Source organism: Coregonus clupeaformis, unplaced genomic scaffold (genome assembly GCF_020615455.1).
Source record: "Coregonus clupeaformis isolate EN_2021a unplaced genomic scaffold, ASM2061545v1 scaf0366, whole genome shotgun sequence".
Lineage (NCBI taxonomy): Eukaryota > Metazoa > Chordata > Actinopteri > Salmoniformes > Salmonidae > Coregonus > Coregonus clupeaformis.
In genome coordinates this window covers 18,192-38,547 of record NW_025533821.1, presented here as the reverse complement: position 1 = coordinate 38,547, position 20,356 = coordinate 18,192, and the positions used below count along the sequence as shown (strand labels likewise).

At 42.3% G+C, this 20,356-nt stretch overlaps 1 protein-coding gene across 2 annotated transcripts; it reads left to right on the top strand.

The window, feature by feature from the left end:
• Nucleotides 1–6,564: 6,564 nt before the first annotated feature.
• On the top strand, nt 6,565–15,599 carry lsr (lipolysis stimulated lipoprotein receptor). 2 transcript variants are annotated; one of them, XM_045215093.1, is made up of 11 exons: nt 6,565–6,768; nt 8,112–8,441; nt 8,634–8,753; nt 9,288–9,344; nt 10,829–10,975; nt 11,442–11,645; nt 11,853–11,912; nt 12,205–12,333; nt 12,747–13,083; nt 13,240–13,720; nt 14,973–15,599. In XM_045215093.1, the coding sequence occupies exons 1-11, from the start codon at nt 6,729–6,731 to the stop codon at nt 15,006–15,008; spliced, it is 1,941 nt and encodes a 646-aa protein (XP_045071028.1). In that variant the 5' UTR covers nt 6,565–6,728; the 3' UTR covers nt 15,009–15,599. The 2 variants fall into 2 exon arrangements, with proteins under 2 accessions (XP_045071028.1, XP_041728117.2); XM_041872183.2 differs by lacking the exon at nt 9,288–9,344 and having other exon boundaries at nt 6,566–6,768.
• Nucleotides 15,600–20,356: the final 4,757 nt, after the last annotated feature.

Below are 20,356 nucleotides of genomic sequence, written 5' to 3'. Positions count from 1 at the left end.
CAACGTAAGCTAAATGTCATGTGGCTGTCAATAGTTCTGTGTGTGTGCGCGAGGGTGTGCGTTTGTGCAAGTAGAAAAATAGATGTTGACTCACCCTAGAGAAACACCAACTCCTCTCTTTCATGTTGACGAAACAGTATATCACTCTGTCATACAGTACACTGTGTGTTTGCAGTACTTCTGATACTTTTTCAATTCATTCATTTTCTATTCCAGCCATTTTTGTGGGAATCAATAACTTTGAACAAAATAGGTGCTTTTGGTACTTGTTACAACAATGAAAACAAAAAATAACTATAATTTCCTGTGTTTCCAGTGATTCTTCAGTTCTTAATCAGTGCAGCAGTTCAATACTCTGATGGTAAGCTCTGCCCTTTTTGTCAGTTTGCTCTTTAAATGTTTTGAGATTGTTTTTGCAATGAAAAGCTCTATGTTCTGCTTTGTGCTTGACTGACACACATGCAGGAAGTGGTACACTCTCTCTCAGGAACACTTCTGTAAGTGAGGCTGTGTGTTCAGTTTAAACCAGTAGAGACATTCTCTTTCACACTGTTTCACTCGGCCTCACTCACTCTCTTCCTCTCTTTCACTGCCTCTTTCCTTCTCTCTCTCTCTCCAACCCTGTGTGAGATATGTATTGTTTTAAACAACTTTTAGTTGTGTGTCATTTTACTATTATTTTCGGGCTCCATCAATAAAAATGTCGTCGAGATTTTAAAGTTAAATCCATCTATATGATCAACCTGCTCAGGAAAATGTAATATTCCAAATGTGTTCATTTTAATGCTCCTACTTGCTGCCTTTGTGTTTATCCATGCCTCCTATTCTCAGGAAGCTGTTCAGCCTGCAATGAAGACGGATGTGCAAAAGTGCAGACAATATATGGATCGAATGACACCATATTGTTTAAAAGTAACCCCATGAAAATTCTCACAAGTTGTTCCACCACCGCTGCACCACTGCCTCCGAGTCAGAGATGCGATTTATGTCTTGCTGATACCAGAGCTACGATCCTCTTTTGCTCAGACAGCGGGGAAGCAGCTGGGGTGCTCGACTGGGAGGTTGATGGCGTCCGATTGAAAAACATCTCTGTGGTTGGTAAGTATAACTTATGGCTGAAGTAAGACTCAATAGTGAATTAAACAATGTGGCAAAACAGATTTATATAACATTACTATTCAACAGTCAGGATGGGAAATGTATCTTCACAGTAGTATATTGTATTTTGTTGTCAATGTGATTTGTTATTCCACAACTAAGTAATTTAAATACTTAAATACCCTTCCCTCGAAGGATGTTTATAATCATGAACTGTTTTAATGACAGACTGCCCAGCCATGAAGACTGTTCCTGGTGCAACAGGTAAACATCTACTAAAACACTGATGTTAGAAAATAGAAAGTTATATATTCACATATACAATATAAGATTCACTTATAAGATTAATACCATATTTTTAAATCAAATATGATTTTGTATCCCCTAAGACCTTAGCCCTGCTGGGATTTCTGGTACCCTCAGCCCTGGCAGGATTGCTGGTACCCTCAGCCCTGGCGGGATTGCTGGTACCCTCAGCCCTGGCAGGATTGCTGGTATTGGTATGTATCTAGGTACCAGTAGTGTTTACTTTTATTTAAAATGTTTGTGTTTTTTTGTGAATTGAATAAACACAAATTACCTTCTTTTTTTTTCTTTTTTCAAAGACTAGTGTTGGGAATGTCAAGACCAAAATATATGTTGAAGTTTTAAGTTTGAAAATATGTTTATCCTTCCATAGTGGTCTGCTGTGTTGGGATTTGCCTCGTGTTGATAATCGGTATGTACACAATTAAGTCCTCTTATCCTGATTTTATAACTTCTTTAAAACAGATTCAATTATATCAAGTTATAATTAGGTTGGCTATTCTCTATGTTATATCATAATCTAACCACAACATTCTATACAATAAAATAGCTACATTATAGAAAATAGCTACAACCAATACAATTGCTCAACTTTTATGGCTCAATGTTATTTTCTCTCTCCCCGTGTCACGATCGTTTACGTACGAGACGGACCAAGGCGCAGCGTGATAAGCGTACATTTTATTAAGTACTTTACTCACGACAAAACAACAAACAAACGAAACGTGAAGTCCTAGGTTACACAAAACAAACCTTAACGGAACAAGATCCCACACCGACTAGTGCCAAACAGGCTGCCTAAGTATGTTCCCCAATCAGAGACAACGAGATACAGCTGCCTCTGATTGGGAACCACCCTGGCCAACATAGATCTAAACGATCTAGCACATCAACATAGAAAATACAACACAGAAACTACACACCCTGGCTCAACATTTCAGAGTGTCCAGAGCCAGGGCGTGACACCCCGTTTGTGTTTTTTACAGCGATCATCAGGAGAGTAGGTAGGTTTGGTCAAATTTGTCCCCCAACCCTCCGGTGATGGGACAGCTATCAACAACATCTAAACGTTTATTCTTCTTGGCCTAAGTAAGGGTTTTGATCCATGTTAATTTCTTTCTGTAGGTCTGAAGCTCTGGAGATGATGACAAAAGTGTGAGGACCATGCAGTCGAGCATTTGGGAGAGGACCAGTGGAGCATTTGGGAGAGGAAAAGTGAAGCATTCTCCATTAACCTTAGTCTCATACATAAAAAATATCCTTGTTTAGTTATTTTACAATATGCCACAGTTACTTATTTGCATGCTTAATCTAACAAACAATTATATTGGATAGTAAACTAATCATGTAATTTGAGCTCAGTGTATTTTAAACCCTGTCAATTGTAGTTCTATACAGCTGCCCACTGGGAGTGATGCAGCATAGAGGCATGGTGGATCCTGTTTGCTCAAAGTATGGTTGCTGTTTGATGACAGCACATGGCTTTGAGAGCTGTAATTGTTATCATTCTGAAGACGGACGCCTGCCTTCTGTGCTGCAGCACTTCCTGTGTTTTATTGATTTGTTTTGTTTTTCCAATTTTAACTATGGTTTAGAACCTGTTACTTTCCAGCCTGTGACATGTACAGTGCATTTGGAAAGTGTTCAGACTCCTTGACTTTTTCCACATTTTGTTAGGTTACAGCTTTGTTCTAAAATTGATTGAATATTTTTTCTCATCAATCTACACACAATACCCCATAAAGTGAAAACAGGTTTTTTGACATTTTTGCTAATTTATTACAAATACAAAACTGAAATACCTTATTTATATATGTATTCAGACCCTTTGCGATGAGACTCGAAATTGAGCTCAGGTGCTTCCTGTTCCCATTGATCATCCCTGAGATGTTTCTACAACTTGATTGGAGTCCACCTGTGGTAAATTTAAATTGATTGGACATGATTTGGAAAGGCACACACCTGTCTATATAAGGTCCCAGAGTTGACAGTGTATGTCAGAGCAAAAAGCAAGGTCGAGGTCGAAAGAATTGTCCGTAGAGCTCCGAGCCAGGATTGTGTCGAGGCACAGATCTGGGAAAGGGTAACAAAACATTTCTGCAGCTTTGAAGATCCCCAAGAACACAGTGGCCTCCATCATTCTTAAATGGAAGAAGTTTGGAACCACCAAGCCTCTTCCTAGAGCTGGCTGCCCGGCTAAACTGAGCAAGCGTCTTGGTCAGGGAGGTGACCAAGAACCCGATGGTCACTCTGACAGAGCTCCAGAGTTCCTCTGTGGAGATGGGAGAACCTTCCAGAAAGACAACCATCTCTGCAACACTCCACCAATCAGGCCTTTATGGTAGAGTGGCCAGACGGAAGCCACTCCTCAGTAAAAGGCACATGACTGCCCACTTGGAGTTTGCCTAAAGGACTCTCGGACCATGAGAAACAAGATTGAACTCTTTGACCTGAATGCCAAGCATCACGTCTGGAGGAAACCTGGCACCATCCCTACGGTGAAGCATGGTGGTGGCAGCATCATGCTGTGGGGATGTTTTTCAGAGTCAGGGACTGGGAGACTAGTCAGGATCGAGGGAAAGATGAACAGAGCAAAGTAGAGAGAGATCCTTGATGAAAACCTGCTGTAGAGCGCTCAGGACCTCAGACTGGTGCGAAGGTTCACCTTCCAACAGGACAATGACCCTAAGCACACAGCCAAGACAATGCAGGAGTGGCTTCGGGAAAAGTCTCTGAATGTCCTTGAGTGGCCCAGCCAGAGCTCGGACTTGAACCCGACCGAACATCTCTGGAGAGACGCTCCCCATCCAACCTGACAGAGCTTGAGAGGATCTGCAGAGACTAATGGGAGAAAGTCCCCAAATACAGGTGTGCCAAGCTTGTAGCATCATACCGAAGAATACTCGCGGCTATAATCGCTGCCAAAGATGCTTCAACAAAGTACTGAGTAAAGGGTCTGAATAATTATGTAAATGTAATATTTCCGTTTTTTTTTTTTTTTTAATAAATTAGCAAGAAATTCTAAACAGTTTTTAATTTGTCATTATGGGGTATTGTGTGTAGATTGAGGGAAAACAATCTATTTTAGACTAAGGCTGTGTGGTGTCCAAGACAACGTTGCTAATTATGCTGTGATGATAAGAAGTCCGCTTACACTGTTCTTTGATTATAAAGATTTATTGTATCAAAGTTCACAGTATTAATTTACAGATATCTGCAGTTATATCTGGAGAGAAACGGCCAATCTGTTGATCCCATATGTTGTCTCTCTCTCAGTCCTTTGTTTAAGACATGGTATTTATATCCTATGTGACATAGTATGGCGTGATATTAATAAACCAATCCCTGGCTTTTCACATATCTTCCCATATCCTCTTTTCCAGGAATTTAGTAATGCTTTCCAGATGTTTCAGCAAGCAGAGCCAAGTTCCTCTAACACACTTTTGCAAACGTCAGCACAATCATAGACCCTCAGACACTACAGCTGTAACATAACAAAATGTGGGAAAAGTCAAGGGGTCTGAATACTTTCCGAATGCACTGCATACTGACATTCATTAGGTGTGCTATCTGCTTTTTAACCCCAACTAGTATGCTATATTACAGTAGGCCTATTCTCCTTTTGTGGAAAGTTGTGAATTGATTTACTATTTGTTGGGTTCTATTTTTCTCATAATTGGATCTGTATGTGATGAATAACTTAGAAGGAATGCATTAATGAGGAGCATAGGTTTGTACTATACTGACATAAATTGTTTCACATAACAGGCTGTGATTCATGTAAGGAACGTTAGGGGTAGGACAGATAAGACTTGTATTTCTTACAGATACGAACACTCTCTCTTTGTTGTCTGTGAAACCGTCCTTGAACGTGGGTACATGGAGTACAGATTGGAGGGGTGTCTTTTGGGTGCTGACTCCACAGGTTATTATGATAGCAACTTATGCCTGGGAACGGTGGAGCGCCGAGGGGTTGGGACCAACCCGTGCGTCAACGGATTGGCTGAGTAAAGTCTAAACCACACTCAGTCCTTTACTCTGATTGGCCAACAGAAGAGGTGGGAACTCTCTGTCAGAGTATTTGAGAAAGAACCTGTAAACAATAGTTTAGTTCTCTGAGTGCCCTGCGTGGTATTTCAGTGGACCCGTATATACGAACCTTCATACTTATCATACATACATTTTGCATATAATAAATTAAGCTTGGATTGAAGATCTCTTGATTCTTATTCCAATACCAGATTTGAATTACGCAATTTCTAACATATTGAATAAAACAGGACAAAAGTAAAAAATGTTATTGTGCTGCCAATATTTTGTCACCAGCTACATAGCCAGGCCTACTGAGCAAATATTCAGTGTGAAACCAGAAATTGACTGCTATTTTATGTCTGGATTACATTATTATTATTATGTTCATTGCATTGAAAGGGATCTCTTATCTTTCATATCTGATAGTGATGTGAAAAACCTGAACCTGCTAAAATAAAGGTACTTTACAGGTAAAGCATCTGTATGAAAGGGATTTATTAATAGGGATCGCAATCAAAACAATGTGAAACGTGTAGGATACCATTGCTAATGGTATTCAGAGTGAAAGCTGTCCGTAAAACGAACTTTCTTCAAAGAAAATGCAACAGTTGAAGTCCACAAATCAAATAGAAATTGAAACCCACAATTGAAGGCCGCTTTTACTGACATTTCACGCATGCGCGCCCATACAGTCGTCACTCCTCATAGGGTACATTGCTTATCAACAAACCATCCTCTTAAAACTGTTTTACTATGCCAGCAGCTTGCGATCGCCACACTGCTGCTGCTTAGTATAGCGACATAGGCAGCAACGCCGCCATTGAAGCTTGAACATTAACCAGTTTCGAGCTGGGCCATACCAACTATCACTCCCGGGCGTTTGAGGTGGAATGGGTGTTTCCCAGGTCACGTTCAAAGTTACATTATGAATGTCGAGGGCGATTAACTAAAACTGTAATAAAACTAAAATACATTTTTACAATCCAAATTATTATATTTAATTACAAATGTCACATTAAAACCAACCATGTAATATTAGTTTACAATGGCCACCCCCAGAATTCACATCAAACGTCCCCCTATTGTGCAAGAGGCTTGGCAATCTCACCTGTCAGGTCCGCCTCCTACTCGCATACCTACACCGTGAGACAAAATGTCGGAAGTTGGCCTACCTTGTTAAGGAAAAAACAATACATGGTTGCGTTTCTAATGGATTTTCTGCTGCCATTGAATTCATTTCTATACATGTTTTTTAAATTGAGACTTCTATAAAATATACTCCGGATCGAAAAATGTTCCTGACTTTCGTCGTGACGGTCCTTATGGCAACAGGTAGGGAGAGGAAATTCAATGTTTTCAAAAGGGAGGGTCAGGGCCCAATTTGATCAACAAGTTAGTTACTGATGTGTGTATTTATTAATAAACCCCATCTTTTATACAGTTTATATTATCTAATGTAAACTTTAATGTCGTATTCGTTTGGAAAAGAAGCCTTGTGCTGAATATAGCTTTTTATTTATTTTTTAGCGTAAGAGGTAGCCTGAATCTCTTGAGTTCTTTCTTTTGTCAGGTGTTGGCCACCAAATGCCTCAATCTGTATGCATTTGATCGTTTATATATGCTGTTCATCTGTTTGCTTCATGACGTGCCTGAAATACTATGTTTAGGTATTTTTGACTTTTACAGTTTTGTGTAGGCTTTGTAAAATCACTACCATAAGTAATACTGAGTGTTTTTCCTAAAGAAAGAACATGTATAAAAGTCTTATGTATATTTCAGATAATTAGTGATTTATTTATTAGTTAAATCACAGATTTCTGTTTCTCCAGTGGTGGACAACAATCATGTCAGAATGCAATAAATTAAGGGCTAGTCCGCACATACATTTTTAAGACTGAATCATAGTCAAAGCCTTTTTTTGAAACTTTCAGATCAAGTATTCATCATATCATTGTTATTTTCTGTCTCCTGAAATGTTTTGTGCACACACACAGCCTGTAATAAGATGAAGGGGTGTGATTTTGATAATATCACATCAATGATAGTCAGACTACCTCCCTACTCCAAATATGATATGAATCTATAGCTCAACAGATTTGTTTATCTAACAGTAATTCCACAGGGATGCTACCTTTTTGACAATTGAAGAGCTGTGAAGCAAACTTAGCAAGTTGAAGCTTCTGATGGAACCAAGTAACATCTAATATGTTCATGCCAAATGTCTGCCTTTATAAATTTGATACAATTTCACCCCCTATGAAATATATAATTCAGTCAAAGCGGAACTATTATATAATCTCACTGTCTTAATCATGGGGTCAGCATCTAGGGCTAGGCTATTACTCAAATGTAAAGTTTTGTTGATGGAACAAGCCCAGCTGAAGGTCTCGGTGACTCATAGCATCTACTCTCTATGATACCAGGCAGACCTTTGTGACTGTCATTTACAGACTGGTCAGCTTCCTGCCAAACCCAGAGTATCTTCAATCTCACTCTCACAGAGCTACTGAATTACAAATGAGAAAATTGAGCAAATAATGTACTCACAAGAAAAGTTAGCTGCCTTCAGTTAACAACAATCACTTTCTTGCACACTTATGGGTGGTGAAGGTCTCCATCTACCTGCATGCATTGAGACAAACTATCCTCTTTAAACCCCCCTATTCTCTCTCCAGGTTCCACCATGGCCATCTCTGTCCAGTGTCCTGTCAAGAGATACGTGGTCATCCTGTTCCAGCCGGTCACGCTCACCTGCAACTTCCAGACGTCTTCCACGCAGCCACCCGTCATCACCTGGAAGTACAAGTCCTACTGCAGGGACCCCATCCAGGCAGCCCTGAACCCCAGCAGCGCTGACAACGTCCTGTCCCAGAACAACCCTAACTACAACGCCAACATTGAGTGTGCCGACAGCACGCGGACAGTGCGCATTGTGGCCTCCAAGCAGGGCAGTGCTGTCACCCTGGGCCAGGATTACCAGGGGCGCAAAGTCAGCATCTTGAACAGTGAGTTTGGCTTTTAGTGATTTCAAATGTGGTGTGTATGTGTGTGGGCGGGCGTGCACACCGGTGTGTGCGTATGTGTTCCTGTCTCTCTCTATGTCTGTGTGTTACTTCCATTACAAGGCTCCTATATCACGGTGAGTCTTGTCTGTTGCCAGTGTCCCTTCCTCAAACCCACCCTACTTGTCTCTTTAGACGCAGACCTGAACTTTGCCCAGACAGCGTGGGGAGACAGCGGCGTGTACGTGTGCTCTGTGGTGTCTGCTCAGGATCTGACAGGGAACAGCGAGGACTACACTGAGCTCATAGTGCTGGGTGAGTGGCTTCTATCCTCACAAACCCTTCTTAGAGCTCCCCTGACCTGCCGTCATCTTCCACCACCACCCCTCCATCTCTCTACCAAGTCCTATACCACTGCTCCTCACAGAACTGCTGTCCTATGAGGAACAATCACTTGTTTACTCTGTGTTGGTTTCCCCTTAGTTTGCTTTGGTTTATTTGTTGAGTTAGCTGGACACCATGTGGAGCAACACAAAATCTTATAGCGGTAACAATCAAATGTAAAATTATCTTGAAAAGCCAAATCCAATTTTCAGGCAGTTCCACAATTTCCAAATTTGCTATTCAACTCCTGGTTGTGCTTAATGAGACTGCATCCCTCAAGGCTCAGTGAAGTTTCTCCGGAAGGATCCATGACTTCCATTTTGAAGTGATTCATGAACCACTTAGCAGGGAATTCCAAGAAGGACAAGTTGTTGTGAGGGAGACTCTAGAGGGCAAAGGTATAGTCATTTACTAGAAAGATAGTTGGGGCTTTTTAAAATAATGGTGGCTTTCCTTCTTTCACAGAGAGAAAGTCTAATACCACTGATCTCCTGCCTGAGATTGACTTACTGGTTATGGAAGGTACTTTCCAATTTGCCCCTTATATTCAGTAGAGCCCAACCTAGCCTAAGCCATGATTGTTAGGGTAATATGTAAACTATGTCACTGTATAGGTTCAGTTTCTGGAGAATAATAGTTGGCCTGGACCCTCTTGCAAATACCTCACAGCTTTGAATGAGACAACATATAGTCAGTGTGGTTAGAACATGTAGAGTCAGAGAAGCAGCCTCCCTTGAGAAAGGCCGACAAAACTAAGGTTTTGCTGGTTTGAGTTATCAAGCTTGTTGATGTTTTTATCAAGGTAGTTTGTGCAATGATTTTGGCTGTACTAAATCAAGCCTCTCAGTATGTCCATTTATTTTTTTTTTTTTACATTACACCACCTTCAAGGTCTAAATTTAGAATGAGGAACCACATTGCTTAACATCTCAAAGAAGTGCTCAACAGACCGCTAAACAGCCACCAAAAAACTCCTCTTTATCTTGTTTGGACTTGTCCTTGCATGTGAAGTCCCCTCACAACAACTTAAAAAACAGATTATGAGAAAATGTGTAACCCTTGAAATATAAAATTAGGTTGCATGGAATAAAATGTTACATTCAACTCTAACTAGTTTTTTCTCTCCTTCATGGTCGAGACCGCAAAACTCTCAGCAGAACATAATGCTAGCCCTAAAGACTGACATTGTTGCAATATGAGGCCACTCAGCACATAGCTCTGGTCTGCTTTGTGTTGACTCAAACTGCACATGAACTCTTTTTCAGTCAGACTGCAGCCTATGACATTTATAGGAGATGTGGGGTTTAAGTTAATATATCCTCGTTCAGTGTATTGGCATGTATTGTTTTTACATCCCGTGCAGCTAGCTCTCTAATCTGACAGAATGACTCACTGAAACCAGTGTTTGAAAAAAAGGAAAACCGAAACCTGTCTTATCTGGTTTCTCTGATGTCTGAAATGAACCTGTCGTGTAGATGCTCCAATGTTTACTGCTTGTCATTGTGACTTTTCTCACAATACATACTGTAGCTTTGCATACTAGACTGATAATTGGACTAGCCAAGCTACAGGTTCTAAAATGAATGTGTTTCTTTTTCTATACTAGGCCTCTGTTCTCCAGTGTTCTTGATAGACTTGTAAATTGTCATTTTCTTGTCCACATCTTTGAAGATATTAGCTTTGTCAAGTTGGCTTTTTGAACAGTAGAAGTCCTCCACTTCTCTGGTTTAAACAGAGCCAAGGGAAACCTAGAACTGCATGAACAAGTGCTATGTAAATACAGAAACGTTAATATTCAACCACGCTGATAGCCACCCGGAGAACGCAGAGATGTTTCATTTTGACTGAATGGCACACACATTAGCTTGCCTGTACATACATAATTATACATTCTCTCTCTCTCTCTCGCTCTACTTCCTCTCTCTACTTTCTCTCTCCCTCTCTCTCTCTACTTTCTCTCTCCCTTTACTTTCTCTCTTCCCCCTCTATTCTTTCTCTGTCTACAGACTGGTTGTTGGTGGTACTGGTAGTGTTTGGCTTCCTGCTGCTGTTGCTCCTCATAGCGATCTGCTGGTGCCAGTGCTGCCCCCACACCTGCTGCTGCTACGTCAGCTGCCCCTGCTGCCCTGAGAAATGCTGCTGCCCCCGGGCACGTAAGTACCGCTCTCCACCGCTCTGTGCAAAAACCACGCCAACACCACCCTTAATTGTTCCTCTTCCACTGGGCACAGAGCATCCTGCTTCGATGCCACCTTCACATGAGTGTGCCCATTCCATTCAACCAAACTCCTTTTTCTCATTCAGTTTCACTTTGCCAGTTTGTGACCCTGGCACTGTATACCTTTTATTTGCCATTCTCATGTACATATTATTTATACAGCATGTGCTGCTACTCTTATCTTCATAGAAAGACATATAGGTTTTGCTCGTGCACAACACACTGGTTGTATTGAATTCCATCATGACTTACAATGAAACACATTTTAACAGGCAAATTAAGTAAACCCTGGCAAATGAAGTAAGCCCTCCACAATATGTATTTCCAGTATGCTACCTAACTACGACCTAACTACAACATTAATGCATCGTAACACGGTGAACTGACTCCTCTCAATTCAGTGTACGAAGCAGGCAAGGCGGCGAAGTCAGGCGTCCCCAGCCACTACGCCCCCACGCTCTATGCCCCCAGCATGTACGCCCAGCCACCCTACGGAGGGGGCATGCAACAGCCCGGCATGCCCATGCTGCCCCTACCCCAGGGGATGGGTGGCCCCCCACTACACCCCAACGGCTACGGACGGGAGTACGACGGAGCCAGCTCAGGTGACTACAGCCTCCCTCCAGTTTTAACATGACAATTAGCTGGATAAAAGCACTTTATGCGTGACTTTCGCTTCTCAGTTTTGTGTGGATTGATGATCCTCTTGCTTTCAGATCTTAGTACTGCACATTTTCGCAGCCATGTGGTTTTCAACGCTGGCGTGAGGAACCTTTTGTTGATAAATCTCTTTTTTTGTTTTCTGTTTGTAGTTGGACAGGGCTCCCAGGTGCCTTTGCTGCATGACCAGAACAGTGGCGCAGGAGACCAAAGTGAGTAGTTAAAACGGTTACTAGAAATCCTCAATCTGTTTGATTATTTGTGATAATACATAAAAGTCTAACAAGAGCTATGGCTCGCGGGCTGAGAAATATCAGCATATTTCATCTCCTCACCAGGGTTGGGCTCATTTCCATTTCCATTCAGTGAATTCACAAAGTAAACTGAAATTCCCATTCTTTTTCAAAGGAATTTTTGTTTACTTCCTGAATTGAATGGATTTAAATGGAATTGAGACCAACCCTGCTTGTCACAATGTGTCATGGTTTACTCCCTCCTCCTCAGCTCGGAGCGGCTACCGTATCCAGGTGGACCCAGATGGGAACGCAACGCGGGCCATCTACTACATGGAGAAACAGTTAGCCAACCTGGACCTCACCCAGTCTGGTGACGCCGCTGGGAAGTACAACCGCTGTGAGTCTTACACCTACACATAAACACACCCATGTCAACTGGACTGTACTTCAGAGTTCGGGGCCTGTAATCCCAAAGAGCCTCAGAGTAGGAGTGCTGATCTAGGATCAGTTTAACCTTTTAGATCACAATAGCCAGGCGGGACCTCTGAGAAGCTATTTGAATATGGTCCCTAGGCTCATCCATCAGTTCAATGTTGTGTTTTATGAGGGTTGTTCAAGTGAAAGGGGAAAGTATTCGTTCATTTCACATGGAGCCTTCTACTGGCTTCAACTTTAATGTGTTGTAATGTTCTTTGATGGTGCTTTTTAACTCTGACTTGCGGTTGATCTCTCTCTCTCTGTCTTTCTTGTGCATTTCCCCATCCTCTTCATTTTTCCTTCTCTCCCTCCATCTCTCGCTCTCTTTCTCAGTGGATGGGGGGATGAGTGAGGTCAGCTCCCTACACGATGACCCCCGGGGCCGTGGCGGCGGCCGCTCCCAGGCCCCGCCCCTCGCCACCGTGTACGACCAGGACGAGGCCATGAGCACCATCAGCAGCGTGTCCACGCACGGCCAGCGGGGGCGTGACGACTACCCGCGGCGAGGAGGTGGACCCTCCCCCCACATGGGGGCCCAGGGACGCGCCCGCTCCATGGACAACCTGGACGACATCGCCCGCCGAGACCGCTACCCCAGAGACCCCCGGGATCCCCGCGACGACTACCCTCCCCACCGCCGTGACGGAGGAGGAGCCAGAGACAGGAGAGGGTGAGGCTCTTATCTGGCACCTCTCACTCTTTCTCCTTTTACCTTACATTACTTCCCTACGTATTTCTAGTGCGTGAGCCTTACCTCTCAGAGGTCAAATCTGGGGAAGATAATTATTTGACCAAGTTGTTTACCCACTGTTTTTTCTCCTCTCAGCTCGGATGATGACTTTAGCAGCCACGTCGGCTATGACCGCGACCGCGGCCGTGACTTTGACGACCGCAGACGACGCGAGCCCTCCCCCGACGACCGTCACCGCGGAGGCAGCCCGGCCAGCGGTCTCCAGGGGAGACGCAGCCGTAGCCGTGACGACTTGATGGCCGTCGAACGTGATCGGGAGCGCGGTGGCGGCCGTGGCGGTGGGCGGGACGCCTATGATGATAGCTTTCTGCGGGAAGCCATGGAGAAGAAACGTCTAGGTGAGCAGCAGAGGGCGAGGAGCCGCGAGCGCCTGGACAGCGACAGCGAACGCTCGGACCGAGGCAGGGCCCCCCGCGGACCCCCTCCACTCCCCATGTCACCGCCCTCTGCCTTCCCCGACCGTCGTTACGACGACAACTACCCAGCCCCTCCCCCACCTCCCTACATTAGCGATGACGAGAGCTTGACGTCCTCCAAGAAGAGCAACCTGCGCAAGGTCAGTCAGTCATCACAGGGTTCTGCAAATGGGCATTGAGCATTCAGGGTGCAACTCAAGGCCACAGCGTTATTTACTGCATTGCCAAAATGCCTCATTGATTGTTTCGTTCATAGAACTACTTTCATCGACATAGTTAAAGGCATACTTCGGGATTTTGGCAATGAAGACCTTTATCTATTTCCCCAGAGTCAGATTAACTCGTGGATGCCCTTTTTATGTCTCTGCGTGCAGCTTGAAGGAAAAGCTAGCATGCTGTTCCCATAGCAATCCAGTCATTGCGCTAACGCTAGTTAGCATTTGCTCGCGAAAATACCTGTAACTTCCTTCATACAGGATGCAGAGACATAAAAATGGTATCCACAAGTTTTACCTAAACATCAGACTGTTACCATGGTTATTCCATGGATAATCAGTCAAAGAGAAAAAGAGGCAATAGTCTCTACAAGCCAGAATGTTCACTAAAGTTGTTGTCCGTGCTATTGGTCCTTTTGCCGGAAGGAAGTGGAGATCCAATGTCCACAGTAAAGTATTGTTTTCCCAACGTTCTGCGGCACCGGTAGGTTTATGTCCTGATGCTTTTCACATGATGCACAATATGTAAAGAATAGCCGAATGTAACTTCACGTTGTCGACTGAAGTACATTCCCTCACAATCAGCTGGAAGTGCTTGTGAAATTTGCCAGCTGATTGCGTGGGACAACGTTCGGTCTGTGCTTCGTTTAAGCTCGGCCATTGTTGACATATTGTGCAAGTAGCGTGCGAATTGCATCATTATTGAAACTACAAACTGGAAATACAAACTGATATACAGACCAGCATACTGAAAGTCGGGTTAATAACAATACTCTGGATATTCTTTGTCTGACAGAATCAGTGGACAACAGGTAAAGGACGTTCAAATGAAGTTTATTCAACATTCTGACTTGTGATGGGACTGTCCACAAAAAGGGAGCCTATATGTTAGATGAGAGAAGAGTCTTCCGCTCTCGGATTCAAAGAGGATACCACGAGTAGATAAAAGGCTTCATTGCCAAAATACTGAAGTATCCCTTTAATGCTAGTTACAAAAATTGTATAATCATATTTAGCAGAAAAAAAGAAAAAGTCCAGATTCTGGTTTTGCCAGAATTGTGGTGGTATGTTTTAGCGGGTTTTACACATGTATTCTTGTTGTCTGATTGTAATACTTCTAGTACAGTACCAGGCCAACTCATCATTCTGGTTCTTTCAACTCTTTCTTTTCTGACAGAATGGAGCCGTGAGTCGGGAGAGTCTGGTGGTGTGAGACGTTCGATAATCCCCAGCGTAACTGATCTGTCCCTTAACGCAATTACCAGTCGTCTATGTAAATAGTACTAATGTTGCAAACTTGCTACAGTGATTTTATATTCAATACCTAAACTCAGATATAAACATTTGATGCTGGATATTTATGTACAAATGACCTTTTGGGGTAATTTAGTAATTGCGTGCTTCATATTTACTGAAAACATTGTCAGCCTTATGTCCTCTCAATTATTTTTTATGTACAGAATAGCTCTAACTGAAGAGCTAAGTGTAGTGTGTGGTTGAACATACCAAGGCTTAATTAAAGTAGCCTACACTGGAATGGCAGTTGCCAAAGTAAACAAAAATTGTTTTCAATCACTCTTTTTAACCATTCATTTTCATCTTACAGTCAATGTGAGTAAGATTCTAAAGCAAGTATTCATTTGAATTTTTCATTATTTACTGTGAGAAGTCATGGATTTTTTGTTGAGAATTAGATCATGCTGTACATTTGAAATGGAATAGATTTTATTAGGGCGGCAGGTAGCCTAGCGGTTAAGAGCGTTGGGCCAGTAACCGAAAGGCTGCTGGTTGGAATTGCTGAGCCGACTAAGTGAAAAATCTGCCGATGTGCCCTTGAGCAAGGCACTTAACCCTAATTGCTCTGGATAAGAGCGTCTGCTAAATGACTAAAATTGAATAATAGCCAAGTTATTGTTACATTGTGTTTATCATCATATTTAGAGTTTTGGATTAGTTTTAAATATCTGTCCAGCATTTATTTGTCATGAATTATTTCAGCCCATAGGCAGATCATATTTTGTCCTTTAATTTTTACATTGCTATGAAAAATGCATTGTTGTACAGTCTACTTGTCATACCTGCTGTGTTTAGTGTGATTTACAACAGGCATCATTTTACAATAAATATTTTTCAAAATGCTCAGGGTTTTTTTCTTCTATAAAATACAGTCTATGGAGCGATCTTCTACTTCAGTCGAATATTCACTTAGTTTCCAATTGACATCAAAGCATGACTAAGTGAAAATTCAATAATAGGCTATCTGACATGCTGTTCTAGGAGATACCACCTGATGTCACTGTCTTGTTTCTGTGGAATGAAGAAGAGCTGTTCGTTCAGGGAGTATCATGCAGGGAATACTGTATGACATACAGAAGGCACACTAGTATTTCAGTATTTGTTTTTGTCTTTATGGGTATCTACTATTTGACCACATGAACATCATAACCATACGTTGTCTTTCCTATTTCCATAGATTGTACTCTAAAGGCCTTTCCCGTTGCTTGTCCAATTTCCATGTTCAACGTCTGCCAATATGTAGACATGATAGATGTGGTGTAACATTGGGTCTGACTGAATGATGCCCTCTTTTTATACCTGTTATTTACATTTTTCCAGTAATTGAATTGTTGCCGCATTTTGATATGGCAAGTCATGAGGATTGGTACTGTACAAGGCAGGAGCCCAGCTTCCACCTGCTTGATACATCGGCTCCACCAGATTTTGTTGTGTCACCCTGCTTTTGGCTAGAACTAATGATATGAATTAAGCAAATATGCAAACTATAAGAGTTATATAGATAATTATAAACCGGGTGGTTCGAGCTCTTTATGCTGATTGGCTGAAAGCCGTGGTATGTATTGAAATAAGTGTTTCACAAAGAAAGTCCAACTATCTTTTAATTAATGTTATTCACTCACTACAACCTGCCTGACACTACAATGTAATTTGTATAAAGACAGTGGTTATGTTTGACAGATTTTTCCTATGGGTATGAATACAAATTAAAAGTAATACAACTGATACAGATTTGTGTTTTTCCTTAGTTTTCTTTGATTGCTTCACCAACAGAGAGGGGATGAGAAAACGAGAGAAAGAGGGAGGGAGTAGGAGAGAAGGCAGATGCCATAGGAGATGAGGACTTGCTGGCTCCTATCTGCTGGCCATTAGAGCTAAGTGCTTCACTGGATGCATATACACTGATGAGGTAAGAGCTATACTACATGTGTGGGACTTGTGTTCTTATGTTTGCTTTTAGGTTTAGATTACTAATCTTGACTTTATTGCAATTATGTTAATTGAATTTGATTGATTTTGATAACTATTGTTAATTGCATCAGTATTTTCAGGGCTGTAATACCTATTGAGAGCAATATTGGTCTTCTTGCATAGTAGCATCATGTAGTGTGTAATACTGCTTTATTTGATAGTCTGCTAAATCGCTTCCATTGTGTTCGCCTTTAATACCTCACACTGTATTGTATCCTCTGTATCAGGGTACCATTACAATTCAGTGGTTATCACAAACGAGTTCACAAGGTAAGGTTTGTGAATTCAGCCTTGTGTCTTTCATGTGTTTTAGCACGTGGTTGTTGGCAGTCACATTCAGGCTTTGGTGACAGGGGAGTGTGAGAGTGAGTTGGTGACCTTTTATAACTGAAGAGTTTCTTTCCTATGAAAGCTGTCGAGGTTTGGTACCAGTAAGGCTTTAGAAGCTTTGATATAGCAGCAGAGTTTATCTCCTCATCCGTGGTCTTTTTTAAGGCTGAAAACAACCAACATGTATCTGCTATTTTGGTATTATTGATGGAAGATTGTGGCATCATAAGTCACACCAATTCATTAATGCTAAGGGGTGTATGTTGTCTTGGGTCTATATTCAGCAGTGTAACAGAACAACTAGGATAGATAGATGGGTAAGAGAGCTGTCTCATATCCCGGCAAAGTTTTGTACTGTTATTCTTTTCTAATAGACTTCATCTGCTTGAATGTTTGAGAGGAGAGGGAGATCCCATTTGAGCTTTTAGATGATAAGATGAGGTGCCTTGGGAGAAGGGCCCATTGGGACAACCAGTTAAAACAAATACAATTCAGTTGATCTTGGCATTATATCTCAGCATAGTTGACTTAATTCCCAAGATAGAGACAGAATTGGGTATGAGGCCAAGTGAGGCACAGATTGGGGAGCAAATATCCCTTGGGGAGTAAATCCTCTGTTCCACAGGGACACAAGCCATTAGTGACAGTGGGTGTACCACAGACACATCCAATAATCTAGTGACCCGATTCCTTTGGACCCAACAATGGCTGGAACAGATGGACGTAATGACAACATGTTCATTTCTATGTCATCATAATGTCATGAGACTTCAATGATGGCAGAATGTAGCAGAAGGTTCCAGACCTGGGTTCAAATACTATTTGAAATCTTTCAAATACTTTGAGTGTTTGCTCTAGCCTGCATAGAGTGCCAGATGGGGTTTACAGTTTTTTGACTATTCAATTGATCCATTAAGGCAACTTCAATAAAGCACCAGATAAAGTATTTGATTTCAAATAGTATTTGAACCCAGATCTGGAAAGTACTAAGATAGCAGGCTAGAAGCATCAGAAGATGATGATAAATGTTAATCAATGAGAGAGAAAATAATGACTTTACGGTTCTTTTGTATGAAATTTACAGCAGTGAGAGTAGTACCCTCAGAGCTGAGGAATTTGAGATGGCATATGTCTCTCTACTGACACCCTGTGTCTATGCGTGCCAATAACTCTCCATCCCTTAACCAATGACAACCATCTATCTCTCCTGTCCACCAAAGATGATGCTTGGAACACAATGGATCCTTTCTCAGTGTGTGCTCTGCTCTCTCACCCTCTCTCGGTGACCTGGCCATCTCTGTCCACCACGAGCACTACAAATACACTACAAATAGGGGGATGGTGTGTGTGAGTAAGTGTGTGGCTGTGTGTTTGTGTGTTTGGCGATGGTAGAGGGTGGTGGTGGGGATAAGATGGTGAACTAGGAGAAGCAGAAGAAGAAACCTGATTCATTTGAATGCTGCCATGACCAAACAATGGAAGACTAATGTGAGAAATAGTAGAACAAGAAGGGTGATGGGTCGAATTAGCTAATGCCACCAGAAGAGAGAGAAATCCAACGAGAGAAAGAGGAGCGAGAGCAGAGAGAAAAGGGGATTGTTGTGATTAAAAGACAATTATCTGTGCACATCGACTTCCCAGTGTTGTGCGGTGTCAGGCTCGAGCTGTGCTGTTCTTTTCCCCCAGCAGGACCTGGGAGACAATGGCTACTGTGTCAGGACAGGAGGGGGTGGTAGCAGGGAGGGTTGAAGGGGTGGGGGGGGTGGAGGAGTCTTGGTTGGAGAGAGGTTCAGTCCAGAAGAGCATTGAGCAGCTCCCCTCGCCATTGTGTTCTCACGCTCTATTTTATAATAAAGGCCTGAGCAATATTTAGTGTATGCTGAGTCTACAAAACATTAGGAACACCTGCTCTTTCCATGACATAGACTGACCATGTGAACGCTATGATCCCTTATTGATGTCACTTGTTAAATCCACTTCAATCAGTGTAGATGAAGGAGAGGAGACAGGTTTAAGAAGGATTTTTAAGCCTTGAGACAATTGTGATATGGTTGTATGTGTGCCATTCAGAGAGTGAACGGGCAAGACAAAAAATGTAAGTGCCTTTGAACGGGGTATGGTAGTAGGTGCCAGGCACACGGGTTTGTCTCAAGGACTGCAACGCTGCTGGGTTTTTCACGCTCAACAGTTTCCCTTGTGTATCAAGAATGGTCCACCACCCAAAGGACATCCAGCCAACTTGACACAACTGTGGGAAGAATTGGAGTCAACATGGGCCAGCATCCCTGTGGAATGCTTTCGACACCTTGTAGAGTCCATGCCCCGACGAATTGAGGCCGCTCTGAAGGCAAAACTGTGTGCAACTCAATATTAGGAAGGTGTTCCTAATGTTTTATACACTCAGTGTATAGCGCAATATCATAGTATTATTATCAGTATATGGATATATGCCATGTGCATATCATTATTTTTCAGCATTTACCCATATTTAGACCTCTCCTTGGGCCCTCAAAACACTTGTGAATGTTCTCATACTGCAGTCACTGTAGTCAATGGGTCATGTTCAGAGGGCTCCAAATGGAAGCAAACATTTTCAGATAGAGACTGTACCACCTCAACTTACCCCAATAGATTTGTCAAATTTCTTAATTTAAGTGGTCATATCATCCTTTAATTCGTTATTGTTATAATTGTTTGTATCGTGAAATAAATATACTGAACAAAAATATAAACACAACATGCAACAGTTTCAACGATTTTACTGAGTTGCAGTTCATATAAGGAAATCAGTCAATTGAAATAAATAAATTAGGCCCTAATCTATGGATTTCACATGACTGGGCAGGGGCGCAGTCATGGGTGGGCCTGGGAGGGCATAGGCCCACCCACTGGGGAGCCAGAACCTGTGTTTTTCCCCACAAAAAGGCTTTATTACAGACATACATACTCCTCAGTTTCATCAGT